The sequence below is a fragment of the Lissotriton helveticus genome, chromosome 1_1 (assembly GCF_964261635.1).
Source record: "Lissotriton helveticus chromosome 1_1, aLisHel1.1, whole genome shotgun sequence".
Lineage (NCBI taxonomy): Eukaryota > Metazoa > Chordata > Amphibia > Caudata > Salamandridae > Lissotriton > Lissotriton helveticus.
The window spans coordinates 1,186,526,961-1,186,551,362 of record NC_136057.1 but is presented as its reverse complement, the minus strand read 5'-3'; the positions used below and the strand labels follow the sequence as shown (position 1 = coordinate 1,186,551,362).

Below are 24,402 nucleotides of genomic sequence, written 5' to 3'. Positions count from 1 at the left end.
ACCACTGCGAGAGAGGGGAGGGGGATGGGGGTGACTGCCACCCTCGTTGCTCTGACCAGGTGTATGGCGCCGAAGCAAAGTCTTGCTTTATAGGCAGAGGCACAAGTGACGGCCAGGCAGGAGGCAGCTGTCAGTGAGCGTCTGAAAAGTGGAAGGGGGCAGTCTCCCGCTGGGTCGCCGTCCTGCCGCTCAAGGAGGTGGTGGGAGCGCTGCCGAGGAGAGGGGCCCGTCGCCCTGCAACGTGTGTGGGAACTGCGGCGGCGGCCTCACCACAGGCACCCGCCGTCCCGTTGCTTTGGATCCTGTGCAGCCGCCGAGTGAGACATGCAAGATGGCGGTTGGCGGGAGGAGGCCGGGACTCGGCGGCCTGGCTATGCTGCGGCTCCGCGCTGGTAGGGCCTGGACGGGGACGCGGCAACACCTCGCAGGCAGCGCTCACCTCAGGGCAGTAGCGAGGAGTCCCCGTCAAGGCAGTCGCTGGCCAGCCGGCGGCGGGATGTCCCGGCGATCTGCGCCACTCCGGCAGCGATGGGGAAGGCCTCCCAGCACCGGCCTTTCCTGGCAGGGCAGGCCGGCGGGTAGGAGTCGCGGAAACGGCAGTGGGTCCGCTCAGACTTCCGCGGCCGCTAGCTGCTCGCCGGGTGGGGTGTTGCGAGAAAGGAAGACACCGCCGTGTAGAGGTCGGCAGCGCGAAGGCAGGCAGGCAGCATTCAGGGCTGAGCGCCCGGTCAGGATCTCTGAAGGATAGGCGAGATCGCTCGGTCGAGCGGGAGCCTCACAGCAGTGCGGCCATCTTGGTCCGGCGCCACCTCTATCTTGGTCCGGCGCCACCTCAGTCTCCCGATCTTGGCATTGTCCAACAGGCATTGTGTGTAGAGTAAACGGGGAGGGGAAATCAAACATCATCATGAATGCAGCAGAAACAATCTCACTGCCAACCAGAAGACACAACAGGGAATGAAAAGAAGGGGGGGGGGGGGGAGGGAGAAACATTTCAACAACAGTAGTTGGACTAGTAGTGACGTGTACAGTAATGTATCAGTGATCCTAGCTGTGTATGCTGCACCCTATGTGGGCCGTGTGGGGGTGGGGATGTCTGAGGATGTAGGGTTGCCGCGACCGCAGGGCGGGGGGGGGGAAAGGGGGGGGGCGACGACAGGGGACATCTCCTGTCGGGCCTGTCCTCGGTGGCCGGGGGGGGGAGGGGGGGGTTCGTGCCACAATCGGACAGCAGACGACAGGACCCTCACTATTCCATGTCGGGGCGATCATGCTATACCGGCCCGGGTGCACGCCCGGTGGTACGCAGTCAGGGTAGCGTCCCAGTCCTGGGCAATCGGGTACTTCCGGAGGCCCGCGGTCTCTTCCCTGTGTAGAGACACACTCTCCGCGCAAGCCCAGTTGTCAAAAGAGCGACGCCAGTCAGCAGGGCGCGGGGGGGTGACACTCTTCCATCGTTTCGTGATGAGTCGCTTAGGTCCCAGAAACGCGCCCTTAGTTTGGTCTGTTTGGTTCTCTTGTAGAGCCCCAATAGTCATGCTTCCCACGTCTTGGGGAGGGTATCGCCCGTGGCCATCGTCAATGTGTCTGCGACTGCCGACCAGTATAAAGTGAGGTGCGCGCAACTCCATAGTGCGTGTAGGAAGTCCGAGTTCAGGAGGCCGCACCTGGGGCACGCCGACGTTGTGAGTCCGAAGTAACGGTTCAGTTTGTCTGGGGACAGATACGCGCGGTGTATTATGTAATAATGAATGATCTTGAATCGCGCGTTGCGAGGAATATGTCTGGCGCCTGCCAACACCGCGTCCCACTGTTTGTCTGTCCAGGCACTACCCCGGTCAGTCGTCCATTTCTCCCTCAGCCTTTGGGAGGAGAATTGAGTATGACTGTTCAGCGCTTGTGCTAACCAATGCACTATATGGGAACCATCGCCCATCACATGTAGGTACTGGATAAGCATATGAGTGGACGGCTCGTGGGCCAGGTCACCCCCAAGCCTTCGCTAGCTCACGGAGAAGCCTGGCGTGCGCCAGAAATTGGCCCACTGGCAGACCGGTGTCTGCGGCCAAGCTCTCTAAGGGCAACAGCTCTCCGTCGCTATACAGGCCGCCCAGTTTGTCTAAGTCTACCGCAGACCAGCTGCGTAGCTCGGTTGAAGACAGCGCGCCAGCGCCCAGGGGTGTCCCCAGTAGAGGCAGGTTCGGGGCATAGTGTACCATACTCTTGGTGAGTCTGAGGCTCCGCATAAAGCACCTCGGCAGGTTACGCTCATGACGAGCTTAGCTCGTCATCAGCCCCGAAGGGGTTAACCTAACAAGAACCCTAGAGCATGCAAATCATATAGGCCGAAATCATTGCTTAACAGTGACTACAAAATATATACACAGATTATAACCAAAAGATTGGAGCGGATGTCGGGCACCATAATCCACAATGATCAGAAGGGTTTTATGAAGGGGAGGCACTTACAGCACCTGACCCATGAGTTAATAGGTACAATAGATCTAGCCATAGAATATGATAGACCCCTAACTGTAATAACTTGTGATGCTGCAAAAGGCTTCGACAGTGTCAGCTGGCCCTTTCTCTATGAAGTGATCCGGCTTTTTAACATGGGGGACCTTTTTGAGTCCCCAATCAAGGCCCTGTACAAAAACCCTACAGCCCGGATATTAGTAAATGGGACTTTATCTGAGCAAGTTAAAATTAAAAGGGGCTCCAGACAAGGGTGTCCACTCTCCCCACTCTTATTTAACCTATATATTGAGCCACTGGCCATCTAGCTAAGAGCATGTTAAAACATCATCCCATTTTCTTGTAAGGAGTGGGAAAAGAAAATCGGGCTTTACGCCGACGATCTAATGATATTCACAGGCCATCTACAGCCAGTAATTTCTGCTATCAGGAAAAATCTAGAGAGTTTCGGTAAAATATCAGGCTACGCCGTCAACCCATCCAAAACCAAGATTATGCAGTGGAATATAAGTTTCCAGAGTGACCTTATCAAAAAGAGTATTAGATATTTGGAGTTTGAGGCGGTCCAAAACCTAGACTTACTAGCGAAAGTGAATTTCCATTTGGTCCCCTCACAAATTAAGAAACAACTACAGCAGTGGGACTCTATGCCTTTATCCTTTTTAGGCAAATCAAATCTGTTGAAAATGTCTATCGTACCCAAATATACATTCATATCCAACTCAATCCCTCTGGAATTCAAGAAGGAATGGATTAAAAAAGTACACATTTTATTCTCCAGTTTTATCTGGGGAAACGAAAGGCCCAGAATTGCATGGAAGAAATGCAGGGAAAAGAAGGAAAATGGGGGTATAGCGAGTCCAGATATTCTCCAATATCATAGAGCCTCCCACCTGAAAGTTTTTAGGCATCTGTTAAGACTCTCCCAACCTTTCGCCACTGTTCCGTGCTCTGACGTTTGGCCCGCCAGACTTATCCAGCTTCTTTCTTTATAAGTTTGGAGATCCCAATTTTTTTTTTTAAAGTAAGATGATAAATATATATATCTTGCACTCCTCTCTGTTAGGCCTAAGGTTGCTCGCCCACACTACCATTGATAGAGCACTTTGGGTTTTACATTGTGCCCTGTACACCTTTGAGGAACCCCTGGACTCTGCGCACGCTAGAACCACTTAGTGGTGATATATACAGAGCCAGCTTCCTTCACTGATCTTCAGGATAGCATACTGTCCTTTCTAATTCTTCCTATTCTGCTTCCACCTAATCGCACCAGTTCTTTGCAAAGCCTATTTGCCACCTCTTTACTACTAGTTAACACTTGCCTCTTTACTTAAACCTTTCACTGCAATTATAAACTTGCTTTTAGAAACACAGATTTCAACCCCCTCTCCCTTCTCGTCTGTATCACCTTTTGCTCTCTTGTTCTCTATCCAAATGTCTTTCATCCTCACCTCTTGCCGAGAGGATCTTCTTTGTCATTGCTTGCCTTTGACATACAATCTTGCACTATATTAGCTCGTTATTTCCAACAAGTATGGTCCAGCTTGTGAGTCCCTCTTTATTTTATTGCTATTTTAGAAGTTAGTATATCTTTCTTTCCTCATTTGTAGTTAGTTGGACTCCTTGTCAATACAATATAAACTATATTTCAGTTTAATTCCTTAAGGCTCCCATCACACCAACTACTATGTTCCTTTCATCTCTCAAATTTTTGTTTCCACCCCGAAATTATGAATTCTGATTTCACCTACATTCACTGCAAAACTACTCTGCACAATCTGCTTTTACTCAAATGCATTTTCTAAATTGAGCACTGCTAACAATATTCTGGATTTTTAAATGTAGTTCTCCCACGGAATATAAAGTATGAGGTGTTACTCACTTGCTCCCGAGACTGGTAGCCAGAAAAGGGATGTTATTTTAGAGTAACCTGTGCCGAGGGTGCTAAGTGAGATTTGGATTTTCTAATACCGCGCTTTTAACGATCATGGGTGGAAATGCCCCTAATAGTTTTAATTACAAGTATTCGATTCTGACATGTTAGGTTTCTTTAAAGAGACAAACAAAGACACATAAAGAGGGCAGTTTTTTTTAATTCTGTCTGCAAATATCTGGCACCTTCATCATACATCTAAATTGTTCTGATCGATTTATTTTACACTTAGTTGTTGTAAAATCTTTATTCGGTAATTTGATCACCATAAAAGAATACATAAACATTATACAATTCCATTTCTCCGGTTAAAACTATAAATAATACGACATATAAAGGAAGGAATGCACCACAGTCACTGGTTTGCTACGAGCGGTTACATACATCAGACCGTTGGTACCCTAGAATGCAGTTTCAATAACCGGGAGCGCGTCACCCCCGCACTGCCCAAAAATTTTGCCACCCCACATGTCATGAAGGAAGATGAAGAATCAGTAGAAAGTACACGTAGTGCCTGACTATGACACCTCAGCCCCAGCTCCCTACATACAGGTTTCAGCCAGCATTTCCGGGCCACTTTATAAGCGGGGCAGGCAAAGAATAGGTGGGCCACAGTCTCCTTTGGTGCTGCACAACCAGGGCACGAACGCAAGGAGGCAGCAGAGTTGGACCACCTCGACGTGAAGTCGTACACCTGGAGCGTCCCATATCTCAGTTTTAGATATAGCGCTCTGTCTAGAGGTTTAGTGATCAGGTCGAGGAAGGGTTCCAGTTTTTTCACACATTTAATTAGCAGAAATTGATCCGTGAGTGAGCCCCCATCCAAACCACTCAGTGCTTCGCTCTGTACCCAGTCCCAATATAGCTTTTTGATCACATCCTTGGGCGGCGGCATTTGGGACTCCCAAGCATCCCTTAGACCTAATTTATGCACCAGGTCTCTCACATTATTCAGCCATCCTATTTTTTTCCCCGAGTCCAACAGAAGAAGATCGTCCAGCCGTGCAGCATAATTTGCAAGCTCCTCAGTTCTTCTTAAACGGGTCCAGAAGAGCAATGGGCGTAGCCTCACCAAATCCTTTAGGGCTCTTCTGCCCAGATCTAATCTCAGGGGGATGAGTGGGGTGGAAACAGGAAGAGCCACCACCTTCCTCAAAAAATTATTTTCCGCTGTGGCGAGATCTGTAACATTTTCGAACCCCCAGAGCTCGGAGCCATATAAAGCCGCCGGAAGAATTTGACCATCGTAAATCGCCATGGCCGGGGAGACAGGTTTACTACTTGACTCGCGGAGCTCCCTCAGAGTCACCCCAGATACTCTTTGGTGGCTGAGTAACATTTTGGCCAGGTGGTCCTTCCAGGTCATTCGACTATTTATCCGGACACCAAGATAGTCTAATGAATTGACCAACTCCAGGGGGGCTCCATTAAGCAAGAAGTTGTTTTTAAACCTTTTGGAGGGGGAAAATGCCATCAGTTTAGTTTTCGAGGTGTTGATGGTTAAACCTCTATTAGCACAGAAGGAACTGAATCGGTTCAAGAGTTTTTGCAGGCCCCCTGGGGATTTGGATATCAGTAAGGTGTCATCGGCGAAGAGTAAAGTGGGGATTCTTTCCCCCGCCAGGGATGGGGCATCCGACTCTTCCCCTTTCAGATGGTCCACCACTCCATTCACGAATAGGGAGAAAAGGGTCGGGCCATGACACAGCCCTGGCGTACTCCTCTCCTCACAGGGATCCTGTCCGTTAACTGTCCCTGGGATCCCCATCTGACCCTCGCATAATTCCCCTCGTGGAGCTTTACAATTAAACTCAGAATTCTACTTGGAAAACCCATCTCTCCTAGGATCTCCCATAATTTAGCCCGGGGGACCAGGTCAAACGCTGTCTTGAGATCTATGAAGGCCATATATAGACTACCTTTCTTGATGGTGACTGCCTTCCAATAGATAACAAAAAAGCGAAAGACCTGGTCCATCGTGCCTACCTTTCTTCTGAAGCCCGCTTGGAGGTGGGAGAGAATGCTAGCCTCCTCCATCCAGTCGCCTACCCTTGAAATGATGACCCTGCCGACCACTTTCTGGATTATATCTATCAAACTGATAGGTCTGTAGTTCGCAGGATCATCTCTTGCCCCCTTCTTAAATACTGTTACCACCTCCGCCCCCTTCCAAGAATCTGGCACCTGGTGTCCCCTTGTAATCAAGTTCATAATTGTGGCGATTAAATTGGCCCAAGCCAATGGTTCCGCAATCAGCAGATCCCCAGGGATCCCATCCGGACCGGCTGCCTTCTTAGGGGTTAGATGTCTGATCGCCACCACTACTTCGGTGGTCGTAAATGGAAGACACTTAGTGCATTTGAATGCCTTTCTAAACAGAAAGTAGTGCGATTCTATCCTCAAGGAGAATGTTCTGTATTCAAATAGTTTTTTCTTCAAAAACATCCCTGTTTCCAAACTAACGATGTACACTTGATTGTAGCTCTAGTATCTTCAATGTTTTATTTATCTCTGATAAGTGAGAAGTAAAATGGATTATGCTTACTAGTTTTTGCAAACAAAAGTTTATCGGCGAGGGGGCCATCCCAATTAGGCTTTCCCCTTGAATAAGTGTCAGAGAGCTTTATGCGTATATGGCTGAGGGTGAAATGCACAATACGCCTTACCCTTCCTCTGCAACCAATAAGAAAGTAACTGGAGTATCGATTACAGTAGACTCAATATTTACTTCAGGATGTCATTGTGCACAGGCATAGCAGCTCGAGTAACTCCAACGCTTGTGCTTTTTACACTAATATCCCCAAATTCTCTTTAGGTCTCGCCTAGGCAGCGCGCATGCGCTGTTCTAGGAGGACCTTTAGCCATCGGTCTTCACTTTTCAAGCGCGCCACGAGTGCAGTGTTTTAAAAGTGAAGGCTGCTCTCCCAAGCGCGCACCATTTATGTGGCACCGGGGCAGCTTGCTCCTCATTGCCGTCGCGCTTTTTTTTTCCGATGCGGTTTATTTATTTTTTGAGCACCGGGGCAGCTTGCTCCTCATTGACGTTGCGCTTTTGTTTTCCAACGCTGTTTATTTCTTTTTATTTTTTTGGCACTGGAGCAGGTTGATTCTCATTGCCGTCACACTTTTCTTTTCTGTGACCCAGCTGGCCAAATAACATTTTTGTAATTGTATACCCTTTTCGTAAGCAGTGCAGCACAAGCGGCGTGCTGCGCCGCTTAAAAGTTACAATATTGAAAAATAGTGGTTTTGAATCCATATCTGCAAATCGGCAGGAGGTGATGCATGCATCGGAAAAGCTTGTCCTGTTTTGCAGTACTGGGGCATGTGTAATGGCTGCCCAGTTCCTCCTTTTCTACAGCCCGCAGACACAACAGAGGTAGGGGAATCACGGGGAGTGGAGGATGACACCAGGAAGTGTAGGATGACAAGGAGAGGTCAGGAGAGGATATTGTTCTACAAATATCTGAGCCCTGCGCTGCCCTTAACACTCCACACTTCCTGATTGGGTCTATTGTTGCCTGGATTCACACTCTCGCAAGACTTTCACCTCTCACAAGATCGGGAAACATTTGGACGTAGCTGTCTATGAAACCCACTACCGCCACTAAACTGCCTGTTATCGAAGTCTCCCTTTCGATGTGGTCGAGTCTTCGTGAGCAGTTGCTTCAGTTTAGAATCCCGTTCTTGCCGAGACCAATATCCTCCAAAGATAGGCTTAATTATTATCGCAACATAATAAAAGAGAGAAGATCAAGAGACTACAGTTATCTTCTGCTAACGGTAATGGCAATCGAGCTGCGCAGCCGAGCACATACTTACTGTCCTTGGAGAGGACTCTCCCGTCATTGATTCTTCTGTCATGCAACCCTTGTTGGCAGGGTTAGACTGCTATCATAATTATGCCCGGTAGTCCCAAAAAAGGTGGCCCACATTTGCAGATAGTCTCTTTCCATCTGCTTAGTCTCATTGGAATCTGACCCGTTATTTTTTGTTAATTTATTTCTCTAATTTTATATAACGCCAGATAATCCCTGAAATTGAGTTTGCAGTGTTGTATGCTCTCTGCATGCACGTGTAGTGTCTGGTAATCCCTGGAAGGGAGTGTATAGTGACTGGTGCTGTCTGGAAGCGGTGTGCAGGTCTGGTGCTCTCTGGAGGGGAGGCTACAGTGACCACTGCTCTCTGGGGACAGTGTGACGTGCCCTGGCAGGGAGTATGTGTACAGGGCCTGGAGGTCTCTGAAAGGGAGTGTGCACCTCATGGCGCTCGCTCTCCGGGATAAGTTCAGTTTCTGTTGCTCTCTGCAAGCAGTCTGCAGCACTTGTTATTCCCTGCAGTGTGCAATGTCTGACAAGGAGTGTGGAGTGACAGTTGCTCAGCTCTCGGAGTGCAGAGTGAAGACCGTGGTATTCATTTCCTCGGTGGCAGAGTTTAGGGAGGTTTTCTTCCCCCAGGCACCGCGTATACAGCACCAGGGCATCACTGGCAAGAAGTATGCAATTCCGGGCACTCCCTGGCATGGAGTGAGTAGTTCCTGGCACAACCAGGCAGGTGAAAACGGCCAGAGGCTGCATCTGCTCGAGAGTTCCCTGTTGCTTCTTATCCATGCTCAGGTTTTCCCTTAATTAAAGCAAAAAAAAACATGCAGCTGTTTCACTCCAAACGGCGTCTGGCTACAGTTCTGTATGAAACTTTTTCACATGGAACGTTTTGAGAGTGTTAATGTCTGTGTTGTAAATAAAGGCTGCGTAGTCCATATACTTTCTTGATCCTCCTTTATTCAGGTATGATGTTAGGTAAGATATATAAAGGGGAAACCCCACCAGGAGTGGCCTCCTGCCACTCAGCCCACATTCAACTGCCAGACATCCACACAGAACATTCTAGCAGGCTCTTGCATCACACATTCTAAGCAGGGCAGCAGGGACAAGTATAACACATCTCCCTTCTTTGATTTGATGAACGAGAGATGAATAGAAATTGCGGAGAGTAAATTAGATAGCAAGTCACATCACGCAATTTCCACATAAATGTAAAACAAGATAAGATTAGCAATTTAACATCTTCACAAACCAATCACGCAAACTAATAAATAACATTCACACCACCTTCTCTCTTCCTTAAACAAACATTACTCACACAACGAAATAACCAACACACTGTCACGCCCACGCATCACATACTCAACCCAGAAACCAAACAAACCGACTGGCCAGGTCAGTAAGAGGCAAAAAGGTCCCAACTTACGGCGTAACAGTAGAGTGGAACTCCCAAGTTCTCCCAAACTTCATGAGAGTATTAAAAAGTGGAACTCCAAGCTCCATCAGACTCCATGAAAATATCTAAAAGTGGAACTCCAAGTTCCTACAAACACCACAAAAATATTTGAAAGCAGAACTCCAAGTTCCCTCAAACTCCATAAAAATATTTAAAAGTGGAACTCTAAGCAAATATTTAAAAATTGGAACTCCAAGCTCCATTAGACTCCAAGTAAGTATTAAACTTATCACTCCACAACCCAAAAGCAACAGAGCACATAATGCCCAGTGACATTTCAAACACACAACTCCCTTAAACTTAAAGAATGAGACCATCCTAAGAACATTGATCCTCCTTTATTCAGGTATGATGTTATTTAAGATATATAAAGGGGAAACCCCACCAGGAGTGGCCTCCTGCCACTCAGCCCACATTCAACTGCCAGGCATCCACACAGAACATTCTAGCAGGCTCTTGCATCACACATTCTAAGCAGGGCAGCAGGGACAAGTATAACAGTCTGTTCTCACTAGGGGATGGTATCGCCGTATTGTCGTTCGTCTGATCTGTGTCGGTTTGGTGACCTTGTGAATGGCCATGACGCACTTTGCCCTTTGTAAAAAAAAAAATTTAAAAAAAATGAAATCAGGTGTGCCAATGATGTGCTTTTTGTTTATTCTTTTTACAGTTTTTTATAGCGCAAACTCTACCGGAAGCGCTTTACATGAGCACCAGTTACGTTATACGAGTACACATTAATTCGTGGTAGACATAGGGAGATGTAGTGATTTGACCAGAATCACAGGATGTTGAGCCAACGCCAAGACTTGAACCTAGTTCCCAGCTCCAAAGTCGGCAGCTCTGGCCTCAGTCACCCATTGAATATATAACGTGTTCCTTGTGTTTGTGATATGTTAATTGAACTCCAGAACACATTGTAAACACATCATGCAGTTATTCGCATAGGGCAAGGCGTATTTCAGTAGGGACGAGTTTATTCTGCGTTTAAAGTGTCTGGGGCTCAGCTTACGTTTCCTGCTCCTTGGCCACTTTGGCCGCCAGTTCCTCCAAAGGTATGTGCTCCGTAATAAAACCATAAACACAAATGCTGGTGTGAATACCTGTCACTAGCATCAAAGTGGCCAGAAGTGTTTGAGGCGCTATAAAGAAGAAATTAAGTACAATAAACATCCGTATTTACAAGAGTTTGAGCTATGGCATTGTAAATGACAATGTCTTTTATTTATGTGTTCATTATCAAAACAGATAAAACGCATTGTCATTTGCAACGCCAATAGCCTAAACTCTCGCAAATGCGAGACATATTGCATTGCAAATCCTTGTTTTACACTAGGTAATAACCTATTACTGTTGTTTCTACATCATTATTATTTCTGCTAGAGCCCATGAAGTTTTAAGTACACTTCAGCAAGTTCAGTAGAAACTACCACCTAACAAATTACATTTGTACAGAAACCTTTACTGACACTCGAACAGTTTGATCTTTAGCTATCAAAAAAACTTTATTTTATATACTTGTTTCAAAGAGCAGCATTACTCACAGTGTAATCTCTGATAATAGTGGGTAGGAGCATTAATACCGGAGTATTAAATCGGTAAGACCTGATCTTCATAACAGTATGCCTATTTAAACAGTGTCAGCGCAGCAGGCCTCTACTCCTCTCACTTATGCTGTCATATTCAATGCGGCAGTGTACCATCAGAAACATTTTTAGAACACTTTCTTAGATTTTCAACTGTTTCTTTAGTGAATAGTTCAGAAAGCAATTTCATCCAATATAACGTTTTTTAATCAAGAGTATATCCATGGCTGATTTACCCAAAAACACTCAGCTTGCGTGTGACGGCTGTTCCAGTTCCATGGGCTTTTTACAGGATATGGAGAATAACTGGATTTTTAATGAACAGTGGAGAGGAGTGTCTTGAAAAGCAACTCCCATGATGTACACTAAACATGCCCTTCACGCCTAATGTACATTTGAAATAAAGGATTTTTTTTGTCCGTGTAAATGATACTAGCATTTATATAGCAAAGAGTCTGCCAGAAGTATAGCATTTGCAGTGTGTTGCATTAATGCTTCTGTGTCCTAGCTACTCAGATTGAGAAAATATATTCTATTTTCTAGAATCAAGATCACTATGCGGTCCTTGGACTCAGGCTCTTAAGGTACAAGGCCACCCCAAAGCAGATCAAAGCTGCTCGTAAGTACCTCTCAAATCTACTGCATGCCTGATTTAACCATGTATTTTTGTGTAAGTGCCCTTCTCTAGCTTAATCATTGTGGCATGCCGTCCATTACTTTTATGGGCATGCCTAAAAGTGAACAAAGTTTGACTTATTGTCATGCAAATCCCATTTGAGCCATGATGCATCCTATATATTGTAATCCCTGTTTCTGTACGGTGCAAAGGCGAACATTTTTGGTACTTTCCTGGCTCCTTACGTTTTGCTCTTGAACTTTGCCTCTGTGACATAGGTGATACATTGGTATAGTGTCAGATTACTAGATTTATAAATGTAATCTGTGCAAAATTATTACTTTAGAATTCACTGATTTGTTTGCTTTCTTATGTGTCATAGAATGTGTGATGCACACTATATAATAAACTCAAATTACTTTGTACTAGATAAAGCTATAGTTTTGAAACATCATCCTGATAAGCGGAAAGCAACTGGGGAGCAGGTAGTTGAAGGTGACAATGACTACTTCACCTGCATAACTAAAGGTAAGACAGAACAGAAAGTAAGATAGTCATCTGTTATTTCTTTTTGTTTGTATTGAGCTTGTATTCATATTAATTAATGGTGGCACAATTTTCTTTTGCAGCAGTTTATTTTTATTTTTGAGAGTATTTTGCAAATTTTAATTAAAGAAAAGGGGAGGGGGTGCATATGCGCCACCTTCTCCCCAAGGTAATTTTAAACCCCGAGGGCCCCCACCTCCCTGAGGTTTATTTTTAAAATTAATGGGAGGGTGGCAGCACGCCCCCCCCCCCTCCTTTTGCCTTTAAAGGCCCAGTGACCACCTCGTGGCTTAGAAGCATAAAAAGAGGAAGGGGGCAGACCTTGCTCCAATGTTAAGAATTGCTCCGGGGATCAAGACCTCCCTGGGGCACAAAACTAGAAAGAAGGGGGATGTGGGCCGCACAGACCCCTCTCCTGGCCCATATTTGGCCCCAAAGACCACCACTTTCCCTGGGCTGACCATGTGCAAACCAAAGGAGGGGGCCGTGTGGCCCCTGTGGCTTCCCTCCTGGAGCTAGTAATGACCCTGAGGACCTCCACACCATCTCCCTGTCTCCTGAGCTGCAAACCCTCAGGATATAGCAGTTTGTGTCCGCTTGGCATGAGCTTTGACAACGCCTGCCAAGCAAGAGAAAACTGTAAGTCCACTCACTCCCAGTAGACCAGAGAAGGAAAATGGCTCCAGCCCGCAGGAAGTGGACTTTTCATCTGTTTTCCTGCCCAATGTCAATGGGCAGGAAATCAGATTAAACAATTGCTCCCACACGCAGTAAGCAGCATATTGGCTGCCCCTTATGTTAGGGAGCAATGCCGCATCCTGCTGGAGGCAGGGAGCTGGCATGGACCACGGGGACTTTGAGGCCTCCCCCTATGGTCCCCAACGATGCAGACTGGGTGCCCTGGGTGTGCTCCATGGCACCCCGCTTCAAGAGTCCAGGTGCCAGGGATGGGGTCCCCGGTGCTGAAATCGGCCTGGGGAGGGGAACTGCAATGCCCCCATCACCTTCACTTCATTAGCTGAAGAGGAAGTAGGGATTGACCTCATTGTAGTCTCGTCATCTTCTCTTGAGGATTCATGTTATCACAGATTTGTGGATGAAGACTCTCTGGGAACAATCACCTTGACGAAATGCCATGCAACAAGGTCACTAGAGACATTACCTCGTGGTCCTTTATGCAGCTGTAGTGTAGAATATGCACTAGACATTTACCCAATGAGGTAGCACTTATTAATTAACCAGTAGAAAGTACCCCAGTTTGGGAAGACATTTTCGCAAAACTGAGGACTCTTCTTGGAAAAAATTAAGGTCTGTTATGGCCCGGATGCTCATTTCACAGAAATTGAATCTCAACGGGAAGCACTTACAAAAATAAATACAGCAGGTGCCCTAGTTAAAGCTCCACTTCTGTAAAGCACAAATGATCTTAACTTCTTGGGCTTGGCGAAGGCAAAGCAAGTGTTTTCTTCTCATATTCTAAGATGAAAATCAATCTCAAATCCTTAATGGAGGTGAATGCTTCATTGTTTCATTGGAGCAGAATCTGATCTGTAGTGACTGTGAAAAGTGGTTTCTTTCTTGTCTTGAGAGCAGAGTCCATGGTTCTCCCTTTTAATTACCCTGAGTATACAAATGTCCAAAATCATCTGCGAGGTCTGCCTATTTAGCCCTGCCCATATTCCTTAGTAGTATGCAAAGGGCTTCTCACCTTGATGGACAGCTCCGAGCGCATTTCCCCGCAAATTTGGGTGGCACGTTCTTGATGCAGAGGAATTTTGAGGACATCTACACCAAACAAAGAATCACTTACTTCTTATACCTAGAAGGAAGCACCCTTGTTTGGTGGGGATTCTCCTCTCTGTAGTATCATTTTCTTCTATAAACGAGCAATCATGTTATCACAGATTTGTGGAGCAAGATGCTCAAAGAACAATCACATTGCCAAAATGACATGCCCACAAGGTCACTGGAGACATTTCCTTGTGGTCAATTATGCATTTGTAGTGTAGAATATGCATTAAACGTTTACCCAACAAGGTAGCACTTACTAATTAACCAGTAGAAAGTCCTCCAGTTGGGTAGATGTTTTCTGCAAAACTGTGGACTATTTTTGGATAAAGGGGCAGGTGAGGTTCGGTTCTGGCCCAGTCACTCACACAGCTACTGACACACCCACACAGATACTCAGACACCCACTCACACCCATTCAGCCACTCACTTATACTCACAGACCTACACACCCACTCACACACCCATAAAGCCACTCACACGCCCATTCACAGACCCATACTGCCAATCACATACCCACTCTCAGACCCATATAGCCACTCACAAAACCGGTCACACCGCTATTCATGCACCCACTCATATACCCATACAGATACTCGCACACCCACTCATAGACCCATACAGCCACTCTCACCCACAGACCCATACAGCCACTCATACACCCGCTCACTGACCCATACAGCCACTCATACACCCACTCACTGATCCATACAGCCATTCGCACACCCACTTACAGACCCATGCAGCCAGTCACACAGCCACTCTCAAATGTTACAGGTTATAGTTAGGAAATACAATTTTTAAAACCTTAGAAATTCACACACAAAAAATAAAGGTTACAGGGACGTTGGAGTTAGGAAATAACACTTAAAACTATTGTAGAAATTCACTGAAAAAAACAAAAGGGATGTTATAGTTAGGAAATAGAATTTAAAAAAATGTAGAAATTCACTGAAAAAATTAAAGGTTACAGGGACGTTTAATTAGGCACAGAATTTATCATACAAAACCAGGGAAATTCCACAGTTCTATTTACCTGATCTAACTATAACTTACTCCCCCTCAATGCACCTCACATATTACATCACACATGACAGTCCGTGACATCACTATTTACATCATCCACAGAACCACTCCGACCCACCCATAAAACCACTTACACACCAGCTCAGAGACCCATACAACCACTCACAGACCCATACAACCACTCTCACACCCATACCACCATTCACAGACCTGTACCACAATTCAGACCCCTACCACCACTTACTCACCCAATCAAGCACTCACACCCATTCACACACCCATAAAGCCACTCGCATACCCTCTGACAGACCTATACAGCCACTCTCGTACCCTGTGACCGATCCATACAGCCACTCACACACAGTCACACAACCATACAGCCACTCAGACACCCACTCTCACACTGATACAGTCACAAAGCCACTGAGATGACATGTTAGAAACAGTAGCATTTATTAGTAGTACAGAAAGAATAGTAATTTAACTTCTGCTGTAGCTTAGTATATATCTTTAAGTCTTAGAAACGTTTACAAAACACTTGCTGGATGATGTCTTGAGTGATGTCATTTGAGATGTCATCAGTAATGTCACTGATCATTTCATGAGAGATGTGATATGTGAGGTCATAACCAGTGCATTTCAGGGGGAGTAGGTTATAGTTAGCTCAGGTAACTAGAACTACTGAATCTCACTGGTTTTGTACATGTGAAATCTGACCGTAACTATTAACGTCCCTGTAGCCTTTTTTTCTTTTTCTTTTTTCTTCAGTGAATATATACATGTTAGGGCAAGGGCATGTTTAGGGTGGGTTAAGGTTTTTGGGTGGCAAGGGCGTTTTTGGCATTTGGGATTGGTGTGGATTTTTGGGTGGCAAGGGTATTTTTGTACGTTTTTGGGTGGAAAGGGTATTTATATGGCGTAGGATCCTGGCTCTTTACATTATATTGCCACTAGGTGGTACTACCATACAGAGAGTCCCGGGGTTCCCCAAAAGTGTACCCGGCTCAATTTAAAACCCAAAGTGCTCTGTTAGGCATGAGGCTGCTCGCCCACACTACAACTAACACATAGGAGTGTAAGACATTTATTGCACAACAGTGATCAATAATGTACTCACTACTCAAGAAGGAGATTCAGACCAATTTCAGAAAATTATACTTGGTTTATATTTTTTATTTTAAGACCAAGATCTTCGTAATAAGGTGAGTACATTTTTAATTAAAAATACTTTTCACTTTGAAAAATCGACACTTGGAAACTTTTCAATACGGTCCAATGTTATCCTTTGGGCAAAATATATTGTGGTTAAACAGGTAAGTATTGCACTTAAAATCCTAGTCTACAGAGCCAAAAGTCAGCAAGGGTCAGGTGAGTACCGAAACTGCACCACCAGCGGCACAAGGGCGGCCGGGTGCAGGGTGCAATTTCGACGTCCAGCACCCAATGCTTTTCAATGGGGATTCTTCTTTCGGCAAAGAAGCTGCAGCCGTGGCACCGGAGGTTGCAAGAGGAAGACCATAGACAGCAGAGGTAAGTAGAGATATAGGGGGTTGTAGGGACATCATCTGTTTAGCCCACCAAGCCCCAGGGTCTTCAGGTGCAGGGGTGCCTTTGGACGTTGGAGTCTTCTTACAAGAGACCATTACAGTCAGGGGCAGCCTCTGGCTTCACACTGCAGGCGTTGTTGTCGAGGTCAGGAGCAGTCAGCCAATGCCGGACACTAGATCAGGATCACTATGGAGACTTCACTGCACAAGGGAGCCACTCAGACTCCTGCCACTGAGGACAAAAAAAACAGACGCCTGGAACCACCACTGCATCTGACGCCAAAACAGCAGCCTGCACCCGGCCGCCCCTGTTCCACTGTGGGTGTACTTTGTGTGCTAACTTGAACCCCCCTCCTTTGCCCTGAGCTCCCACAACCTTGTGGCCTGCTCGTGTGCAGCCACCAATCGGAGGCCCCCTACCGCCCATTGGATAACATTGGGTCTCAGCACCCGGCCCTCCTAGTGCCGCTGAGGGTGCATCCTTGACCTTGGGGGAACCCTTGTTGTAACCCCAGAAATCCAACTCCCAAACCTAAATACTTACCGATAAACCGTTGACATTGTTTTCGCCCATAAGACTGCATTGACTGCTTTCTTGTGAAAATTGTTTTAAGTGTGGAGTTGGTTTGTATGAAACCTTATGATACTGCGTATGTAAAAAAACGGATTTACTTATCTTTCGTCTAGGAAATGTGAGTGTGTGATATCTAGGCATATCACAATGAGTAGAAAAAGTAACTTGAAAGTAATCTGAAAAGTAACATACTCAGTAATCTGAAAAGTAATTATAATTGTTTTATAAACAAATGACTTAACTGTAACCAATCCAACTGCATTCAAACTGTATTTGACTGCATTATTCTTGCAAAGAATTATTATACTTACCTGTACCAGGTCTGGCTTGGTACTAGAAAATCAAATACAACTAAATATTTTTATACAAACAAATTGGTCCGAGTTCAGTATTTGAGTGTGTGACATCATTTCTTGCCTGCGTGTCTACAATAAATGCTTAACACTGCCCTCTGATAAAGCCTTACTGCTCGCCCACACTACCACAAATAGAGAGTAAGGTATTATCTACTTTAGCCTCTGCCTACCTTTGGTGATCCACTAGACTCATTGCACAATATACCATACTTTGGTATAGTATATACAGAGCCAGCTTCCTACTCCCATTTTCCCACACATGGTCCCAATGAGGGAGGTCCCAAGGGACCCTCTTCAGCTCCCATGCTCTAGGTACCAGGCGGTTGACATAAATTACCTTTTTGGGGTGCTTGCAACTTCCAAGGTCCAACAGCTATGTGACCTCCCCTTTTCTCTCAAGGACACAGTAGGGCCAACTCTACTTGTCTATAAGGGCCCTAGGGTCCACAGGTTCCATACCCATACCTTCTGCCCTGGTTTCAGTTATACCAGAGCAGCCTTTTGGTCATACCACTGCTTTTGAAAACTCTCGGCTGACTTGAAGATTTGGCTTTTTTTTTCCTTGTACTCAGCCATCGTGGAACGAAGACCAAGCACATAGTCCACCATCTAGTTTTTGCTGGCATTAGGTACTCTGAGACAGGGTTATGTCCACTACCCACAGGAAGTAGTCATATGGGAGGTGTAGCTACCCCAGAGGTAAGTAGCCCATTGGCTACTACCCTTCACTCCACTTGACGCCCCATAATTCAGTATTTAGGTGGCCCCCTGACACCAACAACTCAGATTTGCCTGACTAAAGAAGAAGGACTAAGAATAGCCAAAGGCTGTTAGAAGTGAAGACTAGATCTGGCCTTGGCACCAAACCAAACAGTCCTACCCTTGCAAAGCTCTGACTCGTCCTGCAGCTGTGCATCTTCCAAAAGCCTCAGAAGGCTGCCAGCACTTCGCAAACTAGCCAGCATCTCCCTTAAAGTGAAGGAGCCACTTGCCCGCATGCACTGACTGCAGCAGCCCAGGAAGTGGTCCTCTTGCTCCAGTAATGTAGTTCGGCCTCACTAACAAGTTTGCAATGGCAGTCATGCATGTGATTGGTGAGGGGTCTCTTAGGTTGGCACAATTCGTGCTGCAGCCCTTAGGGACCCTCTTTAGTACCTGAGACCTAAGGTCTCAGGGTACCATTAACTAGGGACATACAGAGGCACTTTCCCACATAAACCCTCCTCCCACCCCACCCCCCACATTGAAGGAGAATAAAATAAACCTTTCCCAAGAGAGTCTGCATCTTCTAAGTGTAAGAAACTGGAAAACCTCTTGCATTGGCATTGTCAGTCCCAGGCCTGTGTTCCACTGTAAAATCCATTCCCAGTAGAGATGTGGATCACCTCAACAGTTTGGGGGTTTCGCCTTTCATTTGCATTCACCGTCTAAGAGGCCTGTGGTCAGGCTTAAAAAGGAAGTGAGAGTCAAACAAATATGGGCTCACCTTCTTCAGGGACTAACCCATAGTAAAGGCTTCTCACTCAATGGCACTCCCACGCTGCTCTGAGGCATAACCTCCTGCTAATGAAAGCAACAGGTTGGTCATGGCCATCATTTGCTTGGGATAGGACCGCTCCTATCCCATGTTCAGAGGCATCTGTCTGCACTATGAACTACATGGTGTAATCTGGGTGTTGAGCACATTGCTTCCTTCAGAGTGTTACAATCCTTTTGACAGCTCACGGTTTAGTTCACTTTCTTTGGCATCTTCTTGGATGTCCATTCTGTGAGGGGGCCGGGGGGGGGGACGGGACACAAGTGTCTGGAACTTGGGTTTTAAGGGTTGAACTTGGCCTCTAGTTACAAGGTGGCCCAAGTATACATCGGAGCCCTGCCCTATCTGGCAATTGCTTACCTTGATAGTGAGGCCTGCTCTTCTCAGAGCCTCAGTGACTTTGCCAAGGTGGATCAGGTGATCCTGCCAGGTGGAGCTAAAGGCAGCAATATTGTCAAGACAAGCTACACTAAAGGATTCCAGACCAGCAAGGAGTTTATTCACCAACCTTTGGAATTTGACAGTGCATTCTTTAGTCAAAAAGGCATATCCGCAAACTATTAATCTCCATCTGGGGTTGGGAAAGCTGATTTGTCTTTTGCTCTAGGTGTCAGGCCTATCTGTGTGATGTTAGTTCGAGAGTACTGAGATGTTTGGCTGTCCCAATTCTGCCAATTCGTTCATCAGCCCTAGGAATTGGGTGTACATCAGTCTTGGTTACAGCATTAAGGGACCCTATATACAGTCCATACAACACCTCAACCCTTTCTTTCCACCCTGGGTGTGAGGTTTGGGGACTAAGACAACTGGGCTGTCCCAGGGGCTCTCTGAGGGTTCAGTGACTCACAATTCCACTATCTTGGCTACGTCCGCTTTGATACTCCCTTTGACATGATCAAACTGTCTGTAAATTTTGTTTTTGACAGGTAGACTGTCTCCAGTGTCCACATCATGTGTGCATCAGTTGGTCTGACAAGTGGTCAAAGAGAAGAGCTAAGCCTACTGATGCAGAACGTGTCTGCAGTCAGTCTGCTGTTGGGCAGTGTGAGAAAGTGGCTCTATATATACTGGACCAAAGTAAGGTACAGTGTGTGTATAAAGTCCACAATCCCCAGAGGTATAACAGAGGTTAAAGCCAGGTGTGACCTTACTCTCTAAAGTGGTAGCTTGGTCGAGCAGTAAGGCGGTACCAGAGGACAATGTAAAGCATTTGTTGTGCACACTCAGTCAGCAAAAGGTTTCACACACTCGAGGACTGCACTCCAGGCCAATTGTTTTTATATCAAAAGATATAGTTGTTTTATTTTTAGAACCAACAGGTATCAAAATATACTTTTCTCAATATGAGTGATCTCAGATGAATACTTTACAGAAAGGCAATAGACTTTGTAAACACAATAGGTATAGGGATTGCAGTTGGCAACACAATTCTAAACACGATTTACCATTGAGCTTAATGGGTTTTTCTACATAAATGCAGTTGATTACTGTATAGATTACTTTTGTAATCCCAGGACTGGGTCCTAGATTCAGTCTTGGGGTCTAAGCTGAAAACAGTTAAGTAAAAACGTTCTGGTTATTGCAATGATTTTTAAGGAATAAAAAGGTATTTTAAAAGTTGACACTGAAACTTTTCAATGAAAAACTGCCATTGTTATCCTATGGCAAGAAATTTAAGCCACAGGTAAAGTACGTTCTCGTTACTTTTGTAATCCAGTACTGGGCTCCTAGGTCCAGCACTGGGAACTCTATCTAAGATGGGTAAGCAATTACGTTTCAGTAGTTGGTACGATTTTTAAGGAATATTTGTAACTTAAGTAGACAGAAAAATTTTCAGAGCAAAACAGTCAATGGTTTCCTATGGAAGAAAATTCAGTTATGGGTAAGTCGGTTAAAATTACTTTTTTGCAGGTCAGTACTGGGCTGAAAGGTACAGTACTGGCTCCCCTCCTGATTCCAGGTGAGTATTTCAGAATTCGTTACTCAGCTGATTTTATAGGAATATTTTAGAGTTTCAAAAATTCACACTTAAAAGATTTTTCGAGTCAAACCAGTCAATGTTATCCTATGGCAGGAAAGTGAGTTATCGGTTTTCAGGTGAGTACTCGACTGGTGAAGTTAAGGTTCTGAGCATAGACTCGGGGGTCCCCCAGGGTCAGGTAGGTATAGTTGGTACAATCGCAGCGGCACAGGGGCGGCCGGGTGCAGAGTTAGTTAGGCCCAATGTTATCCAATGAGAGGCAGGGGGCCTTCGGTTGGTGGCTGCTGCCTAGCAGGCCACCCAGCTGTGGGAGCTGGGCTTCTGGTCACTTGCTCAGGGCAAATGAGTAAGTAGTATAGGGTACAGGTTGCACTGCCAGGGGCACTCGGGCAGCTGGGTGCAGGGTGTTTTTGGGCCGTCGGGCGCTCAATGTTGTTCAATAACGATCTTGAAAAGGGAATAAAGGCTGCAGGCTCGGGGATGGAGGACCTTCTGGAGCGACCAACACTTCGAGGGGTAAGTTGGGATCTTGGAGGATAGGTAGGCACCCAGGAGTTGGGCACAGGGGGCCGTAGGGAGCCGGGTGCAGGGGTGTCTTTTGAGGTCGGGAAATCTTACTCCCTGCTGGTCGCGGTCGGAGGGGTCCTTTGTCCTGAGGCTTCAGGCATCGTTGGGGTAGTCGAGGAGGGTCTTTGGGCACTGGACTTCGGGTCCCAGTCGCTGGGAGACGTCCTCGTGGTCTTGGATCACTCGGGCACGGGCCGGGCTCGGCGTGTGCGGAGTGGGTTGGTCCGGAGCTTCCTGGCTGGCACCAGGGGTATGATTGTTGAGCAGAGCCTCTGCTTAAGGGAGTCCCAGTCTTTAAAGAGGGTCAAGGCAGGCAGGTCCTCTGGGTGTCCCAAGGTTGCTGTCCGCAGGAGTCGCCGGGATTAGGCAGGGGCAGGTTCCATGATCGACAGGCGTCCAGTTGGTGTCGTCCTCTAGTTAGCAGCTGCACGGCGGGTCTTCTTCTTCTTGATCTTCTTTCTTCTTTTCTTATCGGGATCTGAGGAAGGAAGGTTCAGGGAGCCCCTAAATACTGAATTTAGGGGTGTTACAGGTAGGGCTAGGTCAGGGACCAATAGGTCCCTGTCAAGGGGTGGGTACACCCCCTGCCTGCTCCTCTCCTGTGGGAGGCGGGCAGGAGCCTAGCTGTGATTGGGCAGGGGTCCCCATCATCAAGATGGCCGGAGCCCGGGGTTGTGCTTCACCTCCCCTCTCCCACCTGAGGAATGGGGTTGGCACAGGCTGGCACACCCCCTTCCTAACGTAGGTTTTCCTGCCAGCCCTCCTGCCAGGGAGGGGGTCAGAACTGGTGGGGGCCCGTTGCTGGGTACAGCAAATGATCTGGGGAAGCTCACGGAGGCGGCAGGCCTTTGAAGCTTCCCCCTGCCCATCCTAGGGGAGGGGACCTAGCACCTCGCCCAGGATGTGAATTGTTGCAGGCCCAGGAGAGTGGGGGGCTCTCCACCCAGGCATCCAGCAACATGTCTGTTATGTGGCAGCCTAGGCAGCCTCTCAGTCCAGACGTGGATTGCAGGTTTAGGTTTCAGGGGGCATCTCTAAGATGCCCTCTGGTGCATATTACATTAAATCTCACACTGGCATCAGTGCGGGTTTAATGTGCTGAGAAGTCTGATACCAAACTTCTCAGTCTTCAGTGCAGCCATTATGGTGTTGTGGAGTTCGTAATGACGACCACCCAGCACCATATACTTTAAAAAAAATATATATATATATATTTTGATTGACTTTTCCATTGTGTAACCACATAACAAGCATGTCATTATCGATCAACATACCCTTCCCCTCTTCCCCCCGCCCTCCCCCCTCACCTCTAAAACCAGGACGCAGTCCTCTTCTTCCGCTAATACAATCATATCTCCCTCCCAGGTCCATTCTAATACAGTTCTGTGTTCCCTAACCCACTCCCGTCCATTTGAGACCGGGGACCTGTACACTCCGCCCAGATCAGACTCCTCCATCCAGGCCATGATAGCGGCGCCATTTGCCCCACACCTTACCAAACTTTTTGGGGCATCCCCTTGCCTTATACGTGACTCATTCGGCTGCCATATATAAGTCCATACCCCTCCGCCTGTCATCTAGCTGCGGTAGCTCAGATGGCCCCCATTTTTTGGCCATGTCCCTCTTGGCCACCACTAAGGCCAGCACCAGGAAGATCAGCAGTGGGCGAGTCAAGCCCACGTCATTTGTCATGCCTAGGAGGACCAGTTTGGGGTATAACTGCAGGGTAATCTCCAGCACCTCTCCCAGCTCTTTCAGGACCTCCCTCCAAAAAATCTGAATCTCCGGGCAGGACCAGATGGTGTGATAGAAGCCCCCCCCCCCCTGTCTTGGCCACAACACAGGCAGCACGGGTCAGCAGCCCTCCCTATTCTATGCAGTCGCACTCTATCGAAGTAGGTCCTATGAAGGACATTATATTGGATAAGCCTTAAACAGGACTTAATTGCTACCTCCCTCGGGTGCATCAGGACCGTACCCCAATCCACCTCATCCATTTCCCCCACATCTCGCTCCCAGGTGGCCCTGAGGTTTCCAAGTCCATCCGGCATGTTATTCATCAAGGTTCTGTATGTTAGGGACACCGCCCTACCAGGGATCTGTTCTTGTAAAAGGCGGCCCTTCAATGACGCATACTCCGGGAGCGCCTCTGTCAAAGCCCTCTCCACCCTCCAGGCATGTCTTAGCTGCGTGTATCTAAAATATTGTGTGCGGTGCAGCCCATATTCCTTTCTTAGTGCCGGTAATGACTGCAATTTCCCCTTCTTCATCACATCTCCCAGTGTCGATATTCCAATGGCATCCCAGCTCTGGAAACCCTTCAACTTACTAAGCTTTCTCAACCAGGTACATTTCCATATTGGTGTTTGCTTCGTCGGTTTTCGCTCCCACCCCATAGCCTTTGTTGCCCTTGTCTAAACCCCCAATATGACTCTTGTGGCAGGAAGCAGTCTGTCCCTCCCCTTGCCCCCATACAGGTAATGTATGCATGTGTGTTTCTCCATGCTGTTTCTCTCTAGCGCATAGGTGGGATGTGTGGCCGGGGCATGTATCCACTCATTTATGGACACCAGATGTTCCGCCCAGTAGT

The 24,402-nt window shown here is 46.9% G+C and overlaps 1 protein-coding gene across 1 annotated transcript in view; it reads left to right on the top strand.

Annotated features, from left to right (window-relative positions):
- Positions 1-24,402, top strand: part of DNAJC2 (DnaJ heat shock protein family (Hsp40) member C2) — a 252,490-nt gene that overhangs the window by 30,467 nt on the left and 197,621 nt on the right. The window contains exons 3-4 of the mRNA XM_078679433.1: positions 11,818-11,893; positions 12,320-12,418. Of these exons, the coding sequence (XP_078535559.1) occupies positions 11,818-11,893; positions 12,320-12,418 (175 nt within the window). The remainder of the gene's footprint in view (positions 1-11,817; positions 11,894-12,319; positions 12,419-24,402) is intronic.